The sequence below is a fragment of the Apiospora phragmitis genome, assembly GCF_038363925.1.
Source record: "Apiospora phragmitis strain CBS 135458 chromosome Unknown utg000006l:1.0-5683423.0:1.0-5690449.0, whole genome shotgun sequence".
Lineage (NCBI taxonomy): Eukaryota > Fungi > Ascomycota > Sordariomycetes > Amphisphaeriales > Apiosporaceae > Apiospora > Apiospora phragmitis.
The window spans coordinates 4,458,681-4,476,596 of NW_027117404.1; the positions used below are offsets into that span (position 1 = coordinate 4,458,681).

Here is a 17,916-nt window from a genome sequence, read left to right on the forward strand (position 1 = left end):
AGGCTACCACACAATACCAAGTCACCACAATGCGGTTGCCATCGAGCCTTCAGTGGTATAAGAAGCCCGAGTACAGAGATATCAAGGAGTACTCGAGTGCCATCGTCAGCGGGAGGAGATCGCTTAGTCCAGATGGCAGGGGGAAGGTTTCCATACCCAGGAGTCTCACCCTCGATAGGGTGCTGGCAAACAAGACTTGTAAGGCTATTCATCGCACATAGGAACACACGGGTCACGTACTGATAGCCAGATGCAGGCAGTCCACTGTCCCTCTACGACTTTTACATGTACCTGAAGTACATTGAATACTCGCCCGAGAATCTGGAATTTTACATCTGGTGAGTCCGGCTGCTTTCCCCTCTTCCCAATATCGTAGTCAGCCATTGACATGTGACAAAAGGTTCAAGAACTACGAGAAGAACTATTCGCATGGCGCCACGGGCAGGAGCGATGGCGGCTTATATTTGACCGACTCAGCCACGACGCTCGCAGAAGAGAAGTCATTTAAGGACGACGATTCGTCGATGGACATAAAGGAGCCGAACTACGACCCGGAAATAGGTACGAACCCCTGAACTAAACCTTTGCTTTTGTTGCCATATACTGTCTCGGATTACTAACCGCCGAGTCTCACTCCTGCAGCCGACGAAACTGTGGAGAAGATCGCACAGCTCATCAGCCCCGAGGCCAGGTGTGTCCGTGGTAAGGCCTGCAAACACTCCATCAAGGCCCGAGCCATCGATCATGAGGACGACGAGGAAGAACAGGACACGCACGCCAGCGCGCGCGTCACCAAGGGCCTCAGCTTGCATCAAGCGATGCGTCCGACCACGGAGGGCGGCATCATCCCCGAAGCTGACCGAAACCACCGCGCCGAGCTCAGCGCCGTCGTCCACACCTTCCTGCTGCCCGGGGCCCGTAGCGAGCTGAACATCCCGCCGGCGATGCGAGAGCAGGTGGTGCAGGCGCTGCGGACCTCGTCCGACCCGGCCGTCCTGCGGCCCGTCGCCGACCACGTCTACGGCCTGCTGCGCAACTGCTCGCACCGCAACTTCATCCGGCTCGGCGTGTCCAACGGCACGTTCGAGACGGTCTGCATGGCGACCTCGGCGGGCATCGTGCTGACCCTCGCGGGGCTCCTGTGCGCCCTGCTGCTGGCCTTTGCGCCGCACGAGCACGCCCACAGCCGCGCCGACGTCCTGGCCGCCTGGCCGCTCTGGTGGGTTGGTATTAGTTTGATCCTGTCCGGCCTTCGTGGTAGTTGCTTCTTCCTGCTCCTCTTCTCGCGCCGCCAGCCTTTGCCGTGGGAGCGCTACGACGACAGCCCGGCCATCCTGTCCGAGCATGCGCGCAAGTCGCGCTTCATGCGCTTCGTGTCCCGCATGATGATCTTCGACCGCAAGTGGAAGGTCCAGGACCAGCACCTCCGCAACCTGCAGCGCAAGATCGTCACGCAGAGTCTCATAGGCGGTGCCATCTTCGCCAGCCTCGGGGTCTTGATATTCGTTTTCCTACCCGTTTGGGCGGAGCCTCTGTAGTGCTTTCATCCACCCTCACATTGCCGACACTAATCGCTTTTTCTTTTGTTTTGACCTTGCCCGTTGGTCTTGTACATATGCCGGGATAATGGATGGAAGGGTACTTGGTAGTACTGCTGCTCCTGGAAACTTAGTCTTTTAACCTATGATACCCTGTAAAGAATGTCAAAAGATATCATCAACATCGTCTTCGCCCCTTTTCTTCTGTAAGCCTTTCTCCGCTTGGATTTGACACCATTGAACATTCGCCTTTCTTTCTTTTTTCTTTCTTTCTTCACATCACGTACAATGAAGCTTTGCATTCTATTCCGGCGACATCGATTCCCAAAATGAAGGGGCACGGATGATATAAGCCAGGGGCCAATATCGCTTACTGGGAACTAAGGGCCACCAATGGCGTCTTGGCGATGAGGCGCAGAAGTGGATCACAACAAAGTCGATTCTGTCTGCAACAACTTTTGGGATGCGTTTTTCCCCCTTTTGCTAACCTAAGCTAAAGGTCTGCAATCCGTCAATCGCGCGCGGCTCCTAAGGTGACTGCTGACCAATACCCCCAAAATGCGCCTAGCCATGCTGCCACACGCGCTTCTGGCACTTGTGCTGCCAGTGGCCCTCGTCCAGGCCCAATTCACCTACCCACCGCCCTTGGATAGGCCGTTGACCGACTACACGTCGGGCCTGGCGCAGTCCCCCCTCAACTTCTCCGCGGGCGACAACATGTTCGGCGGCTGGACCACACCCGGCCGGCTCAAGTCGTTCCTGCTGTACCGGTGCACCCACACCCCGTCCTCGACGCCCATCCGCCCCTCTAACCGCACCTTCATCGACACCCAGGGCCGCGTCTCCAAGGCGCCGGGCGACGGCACGTGGGAGCAGATGCCGCTCTTCGACGGCGGCTCCGGCTTCGAGCCGGGCTTCAACCCGGGCCGCAACCCGATCTGGTTCCACGGCGACTTCTTCGCGCCCCAACGCGACGACGGGCCGCCTCTGCTGGTTCGAGCTCTACCCGGGCACGTCGGCGTACGACAACCCGCCCGAGGCCTTCAACCGGACCGAGGGCGGCCGTGTGAATGGCGGCTACGTCCCCGCCGTCACCGTCGACGGCGCGTCGGAGTGGTACTTCGCCACCGTGCCCTTCGAGGTCCGGCCGCGCCGGCGAGCGGGCTGACCGTCACGTGGAAGGGCGGGACGCCGCGCCCGGATATCTTTAGCAATTCGACCGAGTCGGCGGCGGCCTTTGCGCGGGAGTTTCCGCAGTACGCGAAGTCTTCTTCTTCTTCTTTTTCCAAGGAGTCGGCTGCTGCGGAAGACACCAGACCCTCCGGTGCTGCTACGCTTTTGGGGATTATGGTGTTGTCATTGGTGGCAGTGATCAGTTAGCGTTTCGATTATAGGACTGGCTTGGCTTGTGATGTGTAATAGATTGCATATAGATTTACTAATGATAGACGATTAAGCCTCACCGTTTCTCATTAGTCGATCTAGGTACTGTTGATGTGGAGTTCTAATCTGCTTCCTCTTTTGTCCTGCTTCCACGACGCAAGGAATTGACAAGTATCTTTATAAGGCTTCAAAACAAGTTTGTTTTCCACATACGACCATATCCTGCTGAATACTAGGGATCCCGTCCGCTCTCCCATATATAAGCAGCAGAGAGCCGAATTAGTACTAGGGTCGGTGACGACCTGGGAATCCTCGGTGTTGTATGTTTTGTTCTTGGACCAAGTTTGCCTTCTTTTTTTAACTCTTCCGAGGTGCTCATTTTGTTTTTACATGTGCCGTCTTAGTGAGGACCAACCCACCTTCTCGTGGATATTGTTTCTATTCTAGACTATGGTTCTTGGTTCGATCGACGCAGCCACACATGGTGTCGGCCGGCCATATGGCTGTGTCTACACAACCCCCTTTCTAAGGTAATCTGTTATGGTGTTTGTTGCATCGAAGTCAAACATGACACTGAGGTGTGGGCTACATACTTGGTCGCAGATACCAAATGACAAAGGAGTACCGATGTGCCATGTCCCCTTGTGCAGGGTGGAATCTCAGGGTCGTTATTACGCTGCACCTTGCTTGTTTCGCTCTACCTTGTTCTCGCAGGCTATTATGAAGTTTTTAACATTGTGAATGGTATTATTTATTAATGTGGAGTAAGAAACGTCTTTCATAAGATTGTATGAGTGTCCATTTAAGACAGACGCTTGTCAGGTCTTTGAAGAGAAAGTGATCAAGGCCCACTCATTGAGCCATAACCGGAGAAAAAACGAGAAACAAAGCACAAAAGAGAAAGAATGTCTTATAAACCTAAAACCTCGTTTGCCTCGGAACAGGCCATCCACGCCCTCACGGACGTGGCCCATCCCCGACGCTCCGTCAACGCTCTGGTCCACCGAGACTACGAGCGCTTCGACGCCCCCATCGGCGATGCCTCCTGTCAAGCCCGCACCACCGTCGTGAGTGACGCGGCTAAGGTCGTTGAGGACTACCTCGAGGGCTACATGGACAACAGTGGTGGTCCCGAAAAGCAGAAGAATCACGAAGCCGTCCTCGCCCTCGTCGAGGCCTACAACACCCTTCACGCCAACGACCCCGCCGATGGCCGCGTCAAGGAGCCGAGCGACCTCAAGAACGAGGGCCGCGGGTCAGAAGAATACGAGAGATTCTTCGCCGAAATCGAGGCGCTCCTCGGCAGCGAGCACCTGGCGCTGCTTTCCGCCTTCTACTCCAAGACGGCAGACTACACCAGAACCTTCACCGTTTTCGACACCGCCATCGCCCAACAAGACCACCTAATCTATTACGGCACTACCGCGGAGGCTGAGGCCACTAAAAACCCACGCCTGCGGACCGACCTGGATTCTACCTTAAAGGCGGCCGTCGGTCAGGGGAACGTCAACTACATCTACCGCCGCTTTAATGACGACATTGTTATATTGGGACTAACCGACGACAGCGATAGCATAAAACGGCAAACTAGTAGGTGGTTGGCCGAGGAATACCGTGCCAAGATTACGTTGCCCAACAAGCAGACCTACGAGGTCGGCTAGGTTTTCGCCCTGTTCCTGGCCGTCTTCTACCTGGATTGGAGAGCCCGCCGCCGTTGATAGTCTCGGTGCGCCGCATCCAGCTCGGCGAGGGCCTCCATTTCAAGTCATCCGAAATGGTGCTCGGCGGCGGCCAGAAGAGCCGCCGTCTCGACCCCGAGACTCTCTGGGCGGTCCTGTACCAAGCAGGACTGAACATCAAAGACGGCCTCGAGTACCAGATAGCGCCGCGCCAGCTCGACGTCCGCCTCTACACGGACCAGATCGTCAGCCTGGCGGTCAACCACGTGCGTTGCGACAACTTCGCCAACATCCGGCGGCGGACCGACATGCTCTGGGGCAAGTACGCGGCGGCGGGGCGGCCCAAACTAGGGCGCTTCATGGTCCGCTACGGGTCGCAGGCCGTGCATTTCGACAGCATGGCCGAGGCCACCGCTTTCAGCAAGCTCAAGTCCAACAAGCAGAAAGCCGAGGTGGCCAAAATGGACATCGCAGGCCTTTACGAGAAGTCGGCGATAAGCACCAAAGTGGTAAGTAAACAAAGGTGAGCAGTATACCTAGAAAAGGTAAGAAGTATATATGAATTAAGGTAAGTAAATCATTTTGGTAGGGGCGCAGCAGATACAAGTCAGCAAGCTCCATCGTGTCTAAATATGTGTTCGTTTCGCCAAGCCTGAAGTCTGAACGATATGGACGTATTCTTTGCGCGGACGACGCCCCTGTTCGATCTGGAAATAATTCCGCCATTCAAGACCGCGGGCTAGAGACGGCTCTATCCACATCCCCATAGATACGACGGCGCCGGGCTATCCCTTTCATGCGCCATATCGCTCTGGGACACCTGGCACAGACCATCGAGTGCCGGGAACTTGTCGTGGGTAAAGGTCAACTCGCGCCGTGAGAAGGCCGTGACGAGATAGCGCCAGAAACCCTCGTCGGCGTGCTCTGAAGAGACGGCTGAGATGGTCAAGTGCGCGCTGGCGTACACGTCGCCCATCCGCAAGACCTGCAGAGTCCAATCCTTGATCGTCTCCTTATCCCGTCCTTGGATTATAGTATTATTATAGATATAAGAAATGGTTGAGTTAGTACGTGACCCTTAGAAGGGTCCTCTACCCCTGTATTTCCCGCAATACTATGACAGTACTCCAGGTTCCGGAACAGCCGTATCAGATTCGCCGCAATGCACCGTCCTGCATTGGGAGACCCTGGTCGCCACCAACTTATCTTGCTGTGCATCTTGTGGGCCTTGGGAATCAAGTCCAATTGTCCTTATCTCTAGTACCCGAACCGACGTCCGAGGACGACCTCCTATATTTGGCAATGCTGCCGTCTCGGTGTGGTACACACATAAATCACTAACAACACCATCGTTCGGTGTCTCACTTTCTTGCCCTGACATCTGCAGTTTCACACTGTGTTTTTGTTTCCTTGCAGAATTATCTGTTTCTATACAGACCACGGCTATTTTTAACCAAAGCTAACGAAGTATGGTGGAAACTTAGGCGAGAATACATACCGTATCGCCACATTTGCGTTTTTCTTTTCTTTTGGTTTTGGTGAGCTTTTCGGCAAACTCGGGCAGAATGTAATACGCAAATGAACGAACATGAAGTTCTGCCATGGTTGGCCGGACCTGCCTCTCGAGTATCGGCGTCTTCCTGGAAGGGGCCAAGGCTGGTTTATAATCGCAAAGTGGGCATACGGGTTGGGCCTTTATTGGTCGTTTACTGGCCTTCGATCCTTTCGATATCCTTATGATCGGAGTTGATTCCATGTTTTGCTGCCATATGGCTCGCCCAGTTGGCCATGTTATCATACGAAAGAACCTTCCGTCTCGATTTCGATCCACATGGCACGCACCGCACCGCCATTCGTAAACATCGTGATCTCCGCTCAGCAGATGGCGAATCTATCTCGGCCTAGTATTGTACAACCTAATATCTGGAAGCGGACAGTCGTCAAGACAGACGAAATATCGAAGTACTTGCTAATGGGGGTTTGAGCGATGTCAAAACAATTGCTGTTGGAAATGACTTGGAGAAAGTGGTTTTCGTTATCAGCGGGCAGAATGGCTTCAAGCCATCAATGTGAGCTAGTGTGTATATGTTCTCAGGAAATGAGCTCAACCTTAGCCAGCATGTCCCAAGTCGCGGCTGTCGACGGGTCATAGCTTCCCCCCTTCACCTCGGGCCGGATTGGGGTGTTATCAAGGATGGACCGAAGGCGGGTCATATTCTTGACTTTGCCAACCACAATGCGAACAAGCAGAATGTTAGTGGAAAGCATGCCAGTATCCTTAGCCTCGTATTGCCAAACTGATTGCGGCTTCGGTGGATTGCCAACTAAATTGATCTTCTCCTTCGCATGGAAGCGATGCCCTCGGCTGTCGCTATCTTCCGTTTTGGGGCCAACTATGATAGCCCAGTGATACCTTTATGGATGTTAGCAGGTGATCAGTACTGACATATGACCCATGAGCAATGAGTTGATTGAAGAGAGAAAGACGAGAGCTCTGAGATGTGACTATATGTATGTACAGGCAAGGCACGTGACTACCACCTCAATAATCAGGGTGAGACGGGGGAAACGGACCTGTCTTCTTGACCGGGCATGGTTGGAGAACCGCCTTGAGCATAAAAAGCAACGTAGATTCGGTCCTTATCCGAAGGCATATTGTGTGTTTGCAGGGTGATAAGGGCGTTGTTTCCAGTTTTTAACAGCTATTCAAGCGTTGATTCCATGGTAAGTACACGTTAAAGACTTAAGCAGGCCTCTATTCCAGTGTATATACACATGTATGATTAGAAATCACCGAATTATTTCTTTCTGATCTCTTCCATCTTCAGCTCATGAGGCATCGGCTCCAAGAACTTGTCTATTCCCTCTCCCCAAAAGGGGTTCTAGGGATTGACATATTTGGCACAAGTATACTCCCAATACGGCGGAAACCAGTCGGCCGTTTCCCAGTCCAGGATGCCCATCACCTCGTCCCCTTCCACCATGGTATTGAGGCTGCTCAGGTCTCCGTGCGTCAGAACAAGCTTGGTATCTGCTTGTCGATAAAACCGAAAGAGCTCGACGGCGTCGTCAGGCAGCTCTGGATAGTCCGTAACGATATCTACGTCGCCTACCAGGGCTTGGTGGAAGTCGCGCGTCGTGGCGAATGGCCCCCAAAACTCTTTCGAGGGCAACCGACCGTCGTAGAAGGGACCTCCGTCAATTGCACTAACGCTTGCCCCGTTGGGCGGAGGCACGGAGCGAAGCTCTGTAACGATGGCGCGAAGCTGGGCAAGGACTTTCGATTTCGACTCCTCAGTACGGTTTGTCCACCCATACCATGCCATTTTCCCCCTGATCCTGCTCATCACAATATACGTGCGGCCCTTGTGAATGAAAGCGCAATGCACCTTCGGCACCGGAATAGAGGTGTGCTCAGCAACGTATCGCATGGCATCGGCTTCCGCCAAGGTCGGGAACGGCTTCACCTTGATGCACATGTTGGACACGGACAGTAAGCCAGGAGAGGGTTTCCATAGTCTGTTCCACAGCCGCCGGACATATTTCTGATTCCTTATGGTGACGAAGAGGACAACAAGGAGCCGAGTGATGAGCCCAGGACTGGGGTGCTGGGAGTTTGGTTGCATGTTCGTGGTTTGGTCTGCAAACACGACGAGATTCGAGATAATAGTCGAGTCGGGTCCGTACTAGCAATCTGATGAGGCCAACTCCCGATGTTCGTTTCGGAGATTAAGAACGGAGCGGACGGGCAAACGCTAGATGGGGGCGGGAAAGCTTTGATCCGATCAGCATGTCCCACTATAAAGACATGGGCTTAGGTACCTCCCGGGTTGTATCACTTGGGAGGTGAACATTTCCAATGCATCACCGAAATGAAAATATATTCTGAGTAACAGTGCATTAGCCAGGAACTGAACTTGAATCCCAACTAACTACTTCAATGAGTTACATCTTGACCAACATTTAAAAGCAGTGATGCTGACATATCAAGTGCGATGTCAAGGTGAGTGAGCGCTTACCTACTAGCAACACAAACCATCACCCAGTTATGTCCTCGCCGTATCATCAGAAAATGGGCTCTTTCGTTCAATTGGCACGAGACACATAGTTGCACACGTCGCCCATATGAGTTAATGACTATTGATCTGGTTGAATAATTTCTTAAAGCTCAGATAATCGAAGAGTTCCCGGCTAATTGGGAATGTTCAAATGAACGTGACAGTACTGGGATATGTGTTCCCTTCAACCTTACACCGCATCAAGATCCCGGAGGGTTGTATACCGAAAAGTACGTCGGCTAAACTCTGGTCTGGCTCTTGAACGTATTTACTCGTAGCGGTATATACATCCTACTTTATTATCTCGAAGCAGTATCACCTAATCACGCCCATCCCAAGGCGTTTATGAGCTGGCCATAAGTGCCCCTCGCAAGACCATCGCGATGTTAGCGACATCCTTGTTCCGGTTTCTTACAGCGTTGGGGACAGTCCAGCTAGTCTCCGCGGACCCGGGTAGCCTGCGCGGGTTGCCTGTCATGGCGGCCAAGCGAGCTGACTCCAGGTTGGCCGGGTACTTAGGCGCGTTCTTCTTGGGTGCCGACCCCTATGTGTATTTCTACCAAAGCAATGGCAACGACGCGACCTCTTTCCGAGCCCTCAACAGAGGCCAGCCCGTTATCAGGCCAGCGCGAGGCACCGGTGGAGTTCGTGATCCCGCTATCGTCCAGGGAGGCGGCGAAGAAGAAGGCAGGAAGTGGTATATCGTGGGCACAGACTTGAACATTGGCAGAGTGAGGGATCTTGCCATCCAACAAGGTTACAGCGAAACATGGCTTGCTAATTGTAACAGACGGACTGGGATGCAGCCCAGCGAGCGGGATCTCGTGGTATATTCGTCTGGGAAAGCACCGACCTGGTCAATTGGAGCAATGAAAGGCTGGTTGTCGTCGAAGATAGCACAGCCGGCATGGTGTGGGCCCCCGAGGCCCTTTGGGATGCATCTCAAGGTAAACGCCGGCTTCTTCCAAGGCTGTCCTATCTCCTCTATTGGGAGGAAAGTCACTGAATAATAGCAGAACAATACCTGGTCCATTGGGCGTCTAAATTCGTAAGATCACGATATAACTTGGTATTAGAGTCACGTGAGCATGCTTAGGCTAAGTAAGGGATTATCACTTGCAGTACTCAGCGTCCGACACCAGACACACTGGGACCCCTCCAGCATCCGCATCCGCTACGCCCACACGCGCGACTTCCGCACCTTCACGGCGCCGCAGACCTACATCGACCGCAGCCCGACCAGCATCATCGACCTTAACATCCTGCCGCTGTACACGGACGCCGACAACCAGCAGTACGTGCGCTTCATGAAGAACGAGACCCGCAAGACCGTCTTCATGGAGTACAGCACGACGGGGCTTTTCGGCAACTGGACGCGGGCGGGCGGCGGCGGTAGCTCGGGGACCATCGCCTCGCAGGTCGAGGGCCCCGCGGCGTACCGCGACAACCTGGTCGACGGCAAGGTGCACGTCTTGCTTGACTTCTACGGCGGCGACGGGTACCAGCCCTACGAGAGTACTGGCGATCTGCGGGACAACCGGTGGGTGGCCAGTAATCGGAGCGGGTTTCCAAGCAACTTGCGGCATGGCAGCGTTTTGCCGGTCAACCAGACGTCATTTGATGCGCTGAGTGAGAAGTGGGGTTCGTAGGCAGGGAGGTGCCTGTTATTTTTGTTGAAGTAATCAAAAAGGGATGCCAGACATCCCAGCATGTCGTCCTCAAAGGTACCGAAAACATTAAAGGAACACAACTAAAACCGGCCATCGTAGTAGTCATGGATCTTTAACGGGTTAATAAGAGCTCCGATAGAACGGCGAATGCGAAATATCATTTCTCTTTATTTTTTTCTGTCCGTGGTGACTTAGGGTGGCCTCTAATCAGTGGGTGTGATGAGTTCTTCTCAACAGCGCTAATTTATGTATTGTAGGGGCTCATATCGATAAGGGCGTACAAGTATGTGTCTGTAGGTGGGTCTTAGCCCTTCTTCTGGCTGGACAGGGATAAAAGACAGGCGAATAGTCTGCCGGAACGCTGAACTAGTTTTCCCGTCTAATCAGTTCGGAAGTCATCGTCATGCCTAAATCTTTCTAGCGATATTAGTTTGAACCGCGAAAAGATCCTGTCTCGTCTCACTCAATCTGGTTGATCGCATCGCCGTTCCGTTCGCCCCGCGACTGTTGCCCCTCCCCCCCCCTCCAAAGCAGCTTCAGCCGTCAAACAAAGCAAAAAATGGCCGCTACGGAGTCAGCAGAGATGAACAAGGCCGAGTACTGGGATAAGAGATATCAGAGCGCAGACAATCAACCGCCCCGGGAATGGCACATGGGGTACGACGAGCTGGAGGACTACCTCAAGGAGGACGTTTACCCCCACTGGCCTGCCGACGCGAAGATCATGCACCCGGGCGCGGGCTCCAGCCATTTGCCCCTCGAAATGCGCAAGAGGGGAGGGTATACCAACATTACCTGCGCCGAATTCTCGCCCGCCGTGATCGCACAGATGCAGCCCCTGGATCCGGAGATCAAATGGGTCGAGTGCGATGTGCGCGGCATGTCTGACTTCGCGAGTGACTCGTATGATGTGTTATTTGACAAGGCCTGTCTCGAGGCCCTCTGTGGCTGGGGCCCCAAGCACCTCCTTAAAGAGATCCCGGACATCATCGTGTCCGATAGCCGACTTTACAGCCAGGAGGTAAATCTCAATTTCGTTTCAAACTCCTTGTGATTGTTTATATTAATCTTACCTGCCGTCGACTGGAAACAATACAACAACTAAATCCTCATCAGGCGTACCGAGTTCTGAAGCCAGGCGGCTGGTTCATTATCATCTCCGTCTTCGAACCACGCTACGTGCATCACCTACTCAAGTGCGAGGGCACCAATTGGGAGGACGTTCACCCGCCGAAAGCCCTGACCGCCAGCGGCTGGATGCAGACACGAGCGTACTGCCTGAAGAAGCCGGAGCCCAACGCGGCCGTGGCCCACATGTAACCCATGATCAAATCAGGTATATCTTGTCTGTTATGCTATGTGCATGGAATATGCAGCGATAATGGAGTTTGGAGTTAGCCGGTTCGAAGAACGGATTCAAATGATGGAATAGAGCGTCAGCTATCAGGCATCCGTGAAACTTTTTCGTCGTTCGCAACCAACGCTGACGGCCAAGCCGCTTGGAACCATGCTTACATCTTGCTCTGTGAGTGGTGATGCATTGCATTCCTGTCCCACTTTTCGATTCATCACAGTTCATCACGCAGCGTTGCAGAAGCGCGCTTCGCGCAGCCAGCCATCGGGCCGGTGACAAATTCTCTCATGTAAGCACAAGCCACCTCGACGGCTCACTTTCTGAGAGACCTCCAACAAATGCGAGAAGTGGCCAATAACATCGGAGGTGACAGGGGTCTGTACGGCGCAGCAGTTACAAACCAACAGCTCATCCCGGAGGATCTCTGGGCTTTCGTTTTTTATCTTTGTACAACCATAACACCAACAAACAGGATTGGCGTAGAAGAACGCGGGGACATTAATATCATTATAACGTTCCTCTTCAAAATCAGTGTACATGTGTTTATTCAAGTGGACCGTGGATTAAGATGAAATACTTTAGACGATCTCCGCGTCCGGACCCATCCAAGGAACGAGTGTCCTTCTTTGACCGACTCCGCTCTAAGAGGAGCCACTCCCGCCATGGAGAAGATAGAGCTGAGTCCAGTTCAACGCCAGTATCGTCAGCTGTGAGTCAGGAAGTCGGTGATGAGAGACGCGCCCTGCCTCGTGACGATTCGGATGAGGATGTTACCCTCGAAGAGACAGCAGTGGACGAGCTGGCAGCCGTCGACTCGGACTCTGCACCTAAGCCATTGATCATCGTTGCTGTGTGCACCCGCCCATCGTCACCCCAACAAGGGCAAGAGACGGGTCTCTGGAGCGCTGCGTACCGCGAGGCCGTGGAAAGCCAGGATGCGGTGGACCAGACCATCCTCAAGTTCGAGAAGATCCAGGACCTATTTGTACAGCTCGAAGCGACCGAAAGTGGGAGACCGGATGACTCCCTCTTCCGGAAAGGGCTCAAGCTCCTCGAGAAGATCAAGGGGCCGCTCAAACAGATGAAGCTGGTCCTCGACGTGACCAGCCCTCTTGCCAGCGCCGAGCCGGCGGTGGCAACCGTCATTGGTGTCGTTCAAGGTGTTACAGCTGTAAGAAACACGGTCGAGTGGTTTTAGTCCCTAAGATAATGAACTGACAATTCACGACTAGCTCGCGATATCCTTGGCTACAGCAAGAGAAACGTTAACCGCGAATATTGGCGAAATGCTGGACCAAATACAGATTATTGACGAGTGTGATACCGTTGGGCAACAGATGGATCCTCGTAGCAAGGATCATCGCAGCGCAATTCACAAGGTGAGTTCCAAGGCATACCCGAACTACCAACGTTTGCCTGCTACTAATATGCGTTGGTTCAACAGGCCCTTGTAAAAGTGTACAGCACGATGCTCGAGTTCTACAGTGTCGCTTACACTCTACTGAATATGCGCACTGGGAAATTAACATTCAAGCTGGTACAAGACGACACGCAGCTCCCGGGAATTATCAGCCGATTCATTGAGCTTACCAGGCAGCTCAAGAACTATATTGATATCGCCACATCGGAGATGGTCGAAGAAATCCACACTAACATGATATCCAACAATGGTAAGCATGTGGACATGGGGATGCTACAATTCATCAACACTAGTCGCCTATCACAATGCCTATTACCTAACTCCCTATACTATTGCCTACTGTCCGACCAGCTATCTCATTGCTAATTGTGTCACCTCCAACCCACCACCAAGAACTGAGACTAGGTGAACGCGCTTTCGGCGTTGGGTTTCACATGTTATAAGAGAGGGTCGCTAACTCGTCCAAACCGTGTATAGTAAAACAATGGTGAGGGTTCGACAGGATCTTGGACCGCGATCGCTTTCATACCACGACCGAGGAGATAAGGAGCGATGTCGCCTGCGAGTGGCTGCTGGAGGATGAAACTTTCCGAAAGTGGTACAGCGAGCCCGGGTCAGCACAACTTGTCTTGGCAGGAGAGATGGGTTGCGGCAAAACCGTCATGGTCACGTATGTGACCAAAAGAATCCTGCTCCGGAGCGACCATCAGGTTCCGCGATCTCTCGTATGCTACCACTACTGCCGGGATGATGAATCCGGTAACGGCCTTTGCATCGCCCAAAGCCTTGTGTTGCAACTTCTTCATCAACATGCAAAGCCCTTGCAGAAGAACTTTTATGACTGGTACAACGCAATCTGTGCTCAGAATAAACCTGCTCCGACGACAGATATAGTTGCTCTCCTGGAATACTTCCTGGACCGTGTGCGCGAGATTGGTAGGGATCGTGAGGTTGTCGTGATCCTCGACGGGCTGGATGAGTGCGATACAAAGATGGCCAGCTTTGTGGACGGCTTCAAGGGGCTATCCAATGAGGTCCCTCATCTCAAGGTGCTGTACAGCACTCGCCCGCACACAAGGATTCTGAACATGCTCAGCCATGTTCCTCAGCTGTCTATCAGCTCGAAACTGAACCAAAGTCGAGACGAGGCGCTTGCAAGGCATCTTGTCAAGAAACTAGAGCCGAAGCTGGGGGAAGAAGAAGAGGGCAAGGAACTCATGAGTCTACTGGTGGAACACCTTGCCCATTCTGCGAAAGGGAGTGCAATCTGGATCAGAGTTATGATTGACCTGGTTAACGACCAGGATATTGTCGATATCAACGACATGAAGGATTTCCTCCAGGACACCCCACAGCCTCAAGAGCTTAACGAAGTATACGTCAAGTTATTCAAGCATAGAGTTAAAGGAAATCCGAAGGTGAGTGCTACCGCCAACAGCAGTTTACCAATTCAAATCAACACTAACAGGATTCGCGATACAGCTTATTGCGACTGCATCAAGAGCTCTAGAGATTCTCGCAGTGTCCCGCCGCCCTTTGAGCATCCGCGAATTAGCATACGCCGTAGCTCTGACCGGGTGCGAAGAGAATCCTGTACGACTCCATGATATTGAAGCTATACTGGCCCCGAACAGAATCAAGCAACTCATTGAGCCGTTCGTCACGCAGTACGACCCCAAGGAGGAAGCGCTGCCCCAGATCAAACTCCTTCATCGATCTCTTCAGGAGTTCATCCTTCGATATCAGCCCTCAGAATGGACGACCGCCCCACTGCCAACATCGGTGCAGCACGAGGCACCGGACGTGACGCAGAAACGCAGAGCAACAATGGAAGTCCAACTATTCCAGGCTTGCGCATCATACCTTCTGCTGGACGAGATCAACGACCACTCATTCCTTTCCCAAAACGAGGTGGGGTTCAGCTCGCTCACCAGTGGCGACGACCTGTTTGCCGACGAGATCATTGACGTGTGGGAGGAACCGGATGAGATTGCCCGTTTTGATCCCGTTGCGCTAGGAATGGGCCCGTTCTTCGTCTATGCCGCGTGCTACTGGCTCGATCACTTTGGCAAACTAATCGAGCCGTCCCAAGAAATTGTCGAGCAGGTTATCCGTCTTGGCAAGCCGGGGTCTGTGAGATTGCGCAACTGGGCCGACCAGCACTGCCGCCCCGAGTGCACCGTCTCCCCTAAGTGGTGGTTCGCACCCGAGGAGCTCGATCCGCTCAGTCTCGCGGCCCTCTATGGATCCGAGGACATGTTCAGAACCATGCTCACGCGCGCGGAGCGCTTCGAAGGCCCCGAATTCCAGCCGCGCACTGTGTTTCGCACAGCGCAGATGATACTCGTCCGCGGAGACCTGGCAAGGCTTCGGATGCTGTTCCTCGACGACCGGACGGGGCCCAGCCTCCGCGTCTTCGACTTCTTCCGGGCCGTCATCAACTCATGGCGCCGGTCCGACAAGACCGAGACCCCGGTCCGCCGGTGGCGCGACATTTTCGACCTGGTCCGGTACGCCACCGGGGACATGGTGGGTCACACAACAAGTCAATTTAAAGACCCTTACATGGTGCGGGAAGACTGGGCCAACGAGCTCCTATGCGAGTCGGCCCGCTCCGGGTGCCTCCCCATGTTGCAGCGCCTCTTCGATGAGGCCTCGAACAACGCAGCGCTGCGTTCGCGGCTGCTCGTCGATTCCAAGCGCGACTACCAGTACAAGGACAACAACCTGTTCTGGCAGTTCCACCAGTCGGTCGGCGAAGCCGTCCTGAGCAACTCGATCGCGGCGGTCCGTTACCTCCTGGACCAGCCGGGCATCGGATCGCACTTCCGGCACCGCAACCACCGCGACTACACCGTCTTCCACACGGTGGCCCGGGCGTGCGACCCGGACATCCTGGCGCTCCTGCTCTCGCGACTGCCCTCCTTGTGCGACGACGCCGGCGCCGTGCTCCTCATCAACCAGGCCAACAGCAGCGAAGACACGGCGCTGAACCAAATCATCTTTTCGCCGCGGAAAACGCCCGGGCGGCTCCGGTGCATCGAGCTCCTGCTCGCGAGCGGGGCGGACCCGAACATACCCTGGGACGATATTTGGAACCGCCCTGACCCGGGCCGCCGTTCGGGGCGACCTCGACCTGATCCGGCTGCTGGCCCAATACGGCGGCGACGCCCTGGACCCCGGAACCATATTGGTTCTCGTTCCAGCCGAGGACGACGCTCATAGACCTGATCCTTCTTTGCCTTTTGGGGACAAGATTGATGGTGACGAAGTCGCCGGCCCTGGCGATGGGGGAAAGAAAATGAGGCTCAAGTACTCCATGCTGGAGAGAGCGGAAATGCTCCCTGATGTCGTCGATCTTCTAACCGAACTTCTGGTTGCTAGACAAGAAAGGCTCAAGGCCAAAGAAGTTTCAGCCGCTTGAGCGCCTCAAAACAAGATGCACACCGGCTATGAACAGTCCATTGAGGTTTCGTAAGTTCGTAAGTATTCAAAAGTCATAATTTGGTTTTCATGGACTATGTTGAGGCCCAAGTATTTATAAACATCATACCTTGGACTGGATCAATGACGTGTATCTTGTCACGGAGAACGCAAGGGATGAGATAACGCAAGGAATGGATAGCCAAGAGATGCGAATTAAGAGATTGGGTAGAGTAGTCTAGGAGTCGACTAGTGAGCGCAGGATAGACGATAGGTGAAACGACAGGAGTTAGCAGCTTCTCAAGCCCGCTCGAGTCTGATCTGAGCAAATCCGTAGAAGAGGTGTGCAAAACCCGCGAGAGGTTAGGTGATTCAAAGTGTCCAGGTTGACGTATTATGGTAGGCTTCTCTATGTTCCAATTTGATGCGTACTTCCAACCAGGGTTTAATGCGGTGTTTGCCTGATGCCTTCCCTTGTGACGTGTTTTGCGTCCGGCTCCGTAATAAAGAGCGACCAGGGGTTGCCACAGACAGGGAACCAATCAGAATCATATGTTGGTGAGCAGCACAAAATTCCAAGAGGCCCAACTGCATATGCAACACAGCCCAAAGTCCCCGTCGTAGTTGATGGGCCCTGCTCCAACCTATGACTTCGACCTATGACTTCGAGCATTCCAAGCTGCTTTTGTCCGGCTGAGCTGACGCGATTATCCGGTCATCACATGGCTGTGTAACGAAAACACTAAGCAACGGATGAACTACCCTAACCGAACCCCCTCGTTATGTTCAATATCCTGGTGTGATACGGAATTAGCTGGATCACGTTAGCTATATATTCTCCGCTATTAAGAACTGCCCCCACGGTCACTCATTCCAGCCACCCTTGTCATATCATTCCTCGTAATTTTGAGTTCCTGGACGACCCCTGAAAGCCATTCTTCATCACAAACATAACAATTTATCACCACCACGTCATTTCAGCTTGGGTGAAAAAATGACATATTTTCACCTCACTCTGCTGGTAGTAAGCTGGGTCATATACTTTTATCGTACTCGCCTCAGGCTCACCCATGATCTGCCTAGCTGGTGACCTTCACCGCTGGAAGCTACTTCTACAACCTCTACCTGCACCCTCTCCAGAAGTTCCCGAGACCATGGACGCACCGGGCATCGCGTCTCCCTTGGGTCTATCATTCGCTCCGGGGCGATCTCCACGCAAGGCTGTCAATGCACCAACCGAAACCACCATGATTGGCAACCAACCAACCATACAGCCTTGGTGAGCCACCTGGTGGTTTAAGTGTATTAGGTTAATATGAGGCTTTTTTTATTAAATTCAGTTATATATCGTAATGATTTTTAGTATTATTATTTTATATTAATTAATAAGT

At 53.3% G+C, this 17,916-nt stretch overlaps 10 protein-coding genes across 10 annotated transcripts; 7 read left to right on the forward strand and 3 right to left on the reverse strand.

Moving 5' to 3' along the window:
- Positions 1 to 29: 29 nt before the first annotated feature.
- PG994_006594 (uncharacterized protein) lies at positions 30 to 1,538 on the forward strand (the record flags this gene model as incomplete). Its single annotated transcript, XM_066858003.1, has 4 exons — positions 30 to 198; positions 257 to 338; positions 401 to 561; positions 643 to 1,538. The coding sequence occupies 4 exons, from the start codon at positions 30 to 32 to the stop codon at positions 1,536 to 1,538; spliced, it is 1,308 nt and encodes a 435-aa protein (XP_066717272.1).
- Positions 1,539 to 2,096: 558 nt separating this feature from the next.
- Positions 2,097 to 2,918, forward strand: PG994_006595 (uncharacterized protein; the record flags this gene model as incomplete). The annotated part of the gene is made up of 1 exon (XM_066858004.1): positions 2,097 to 2,918. The coding sequence occupies one exon, from the start codon at positions 2,097 to 2,099 to the stop codon at positions 2,916 to 2,918; it is 822 nt and encodes a 273-aa protein (XP_066717273.1).
- A 908-nt stretch (positions 2,919 to 3,826) lies between these two features.
- On the forward strand, positions 3,827 to 4,582 carry PG994_006596 (uncharacterized protein; the record flags this gene model as incomplete). The annotated part of the gene is made up of 1 exon (XM_066858005.1): positions 3,827 to 4,582. One exon carries the CDS (start codon positions 3,827 to 3,829, stop codon positions 4,580 to 4,582), a length of 756 nt encoding a protein of 251 aa, XP_066717274.1.
- Positions 4,583 to 4,695: 113 nt separating this feature from the next.
- Positions 4,696 to 5,127, forward strand: PG994_006597 (uncharacterized protein; the record flags this gene model as incomplete). The annotated part of the gene is made up of 1 exon (XM_066858006.1): positions 4,696 to 5,127. One exon carries the CDS (start codon positions 4,696 to 4,698, stop codon positions 5,125 to 5,127), a length of 432 nt encoding a protein of 143 aa, XP_066717275.1.
- A 224-nt stretch (positions 5,128 to 5,351) lies between these two features.
- PG994_006598 (uncharacterized protein) lies at positions 5,352 to 5,576 on the reverse strand (the record flags this gene model as incomplete). Its single annotated transcript, XM_066858007.1, has 1 exon — positions 5,352 to 5,576. One exon carries the CDS (start codon positions 5,574 to 5,576, stop codon positions 5,352 to 5,354), a length of 225 nt encoding a protein of 74 aa, XP_066717276.1.
- A 1,115-nt stretch (positions 5,577 to 6,691) lies between these two features.
- PG994_006599 (uncharacterized protein) lies at positions 6,692 to 7,194 on the reverse strand (the record flags this gene model as incomplete). Its single annotated transcript, XM_066858008.1, has 2 exons — positions 6,692 to 7,013; positions 7,175 to 7,194. The coding sequence occupies 2 exons, from the start codon at positions 7,192 to 7,194 to the stop codon at positions 6,692 to 6,694; spliced, it is 342 nt and encodes a 113-aa protein (XP_066717277.1).
- Positions 7,195 to 7,482: 288 nt separating this feature from the next.
- PG994_006600 (uncharacterized protein) lies at positions 7,483 to 8,226 on the reverse strand (the record flags this gene model as incomplete). Its single annotated transcript, XM_066858009.1, has 1 exon — positions 7,483 to 8,226. One exon carries the CDS (start codon positions 8,224 to 8,226, stop codon positions 7,483 to 7,485), a length of 744 nt encoding a protein of 247 aa, XP_066717278.1.
- Positions 8,227 to 9,134: 908 nt separating this feature from the next.
- Positions 9,135 to 10,307, forward strand: PG994_006601 (glycoside hydrolase family 43 protein; the record flags this gene model as incomplete). Its single annotated transcript, XM_066858010.1, has 3 exons — positions 9,135 to 9,389; positions 9,449 to 9,605; positions 9,781 to 10,307. 3 exons carry the CDS (start codon positions 9,135 to 9,137, stop codon positions 10,305 to 10,307), a joined length of 939 nt encoding a protein of 312 aa, XP_066717279.1.
- A 580-nt stretch (positions 10,308 to 10,887) lies between these two features.
- Positions 10,888 to 11,648, forward strand: PG994_006602 (S-adenosyl-L-methionine-dependent methyltransferase; the record flags this gene model as incomplete). Its single annotated transcript, XM_066858011.1, has 2 exons — positions 10,888 to 11,349; positions 11,445 to 11,648. The coding sequence occupies 2 exons, from the start codon at positions 10,888 to 10,890 to the stop codon at positions 11,646 to 11,648; spliced, it is 666 nt and encodes a 221-aa protein (XP_066717280.1).
- A 602-nt stretch (positions 11,649 to 12,250) lies between these two features.
- Positions 12,251 to 16,327, forward strand: PG994_006603 (NACHT domain; the record flags this gene model as incomplete). Its single annotated transcript, XM_066858012.1, has 5 exons — positions 12,251 to 12,853; positions 12,915 to 13,061; positions 13,127 to 13,352; positions 13,595 to 14,520; positions 14,585 to 16,327. The coding sequence occupies 5 exons, from the start codon at positions 12,251 to 12,253 to the stop codon at positions 16,325 to 16,327; spliced, it is 3,645 nt and encodes a 1,214-aa protein (XP_066717281.1).
- Between the last annotated feature and the right edge of the window lie 1,589 nt (positions 16,328 to 17,916).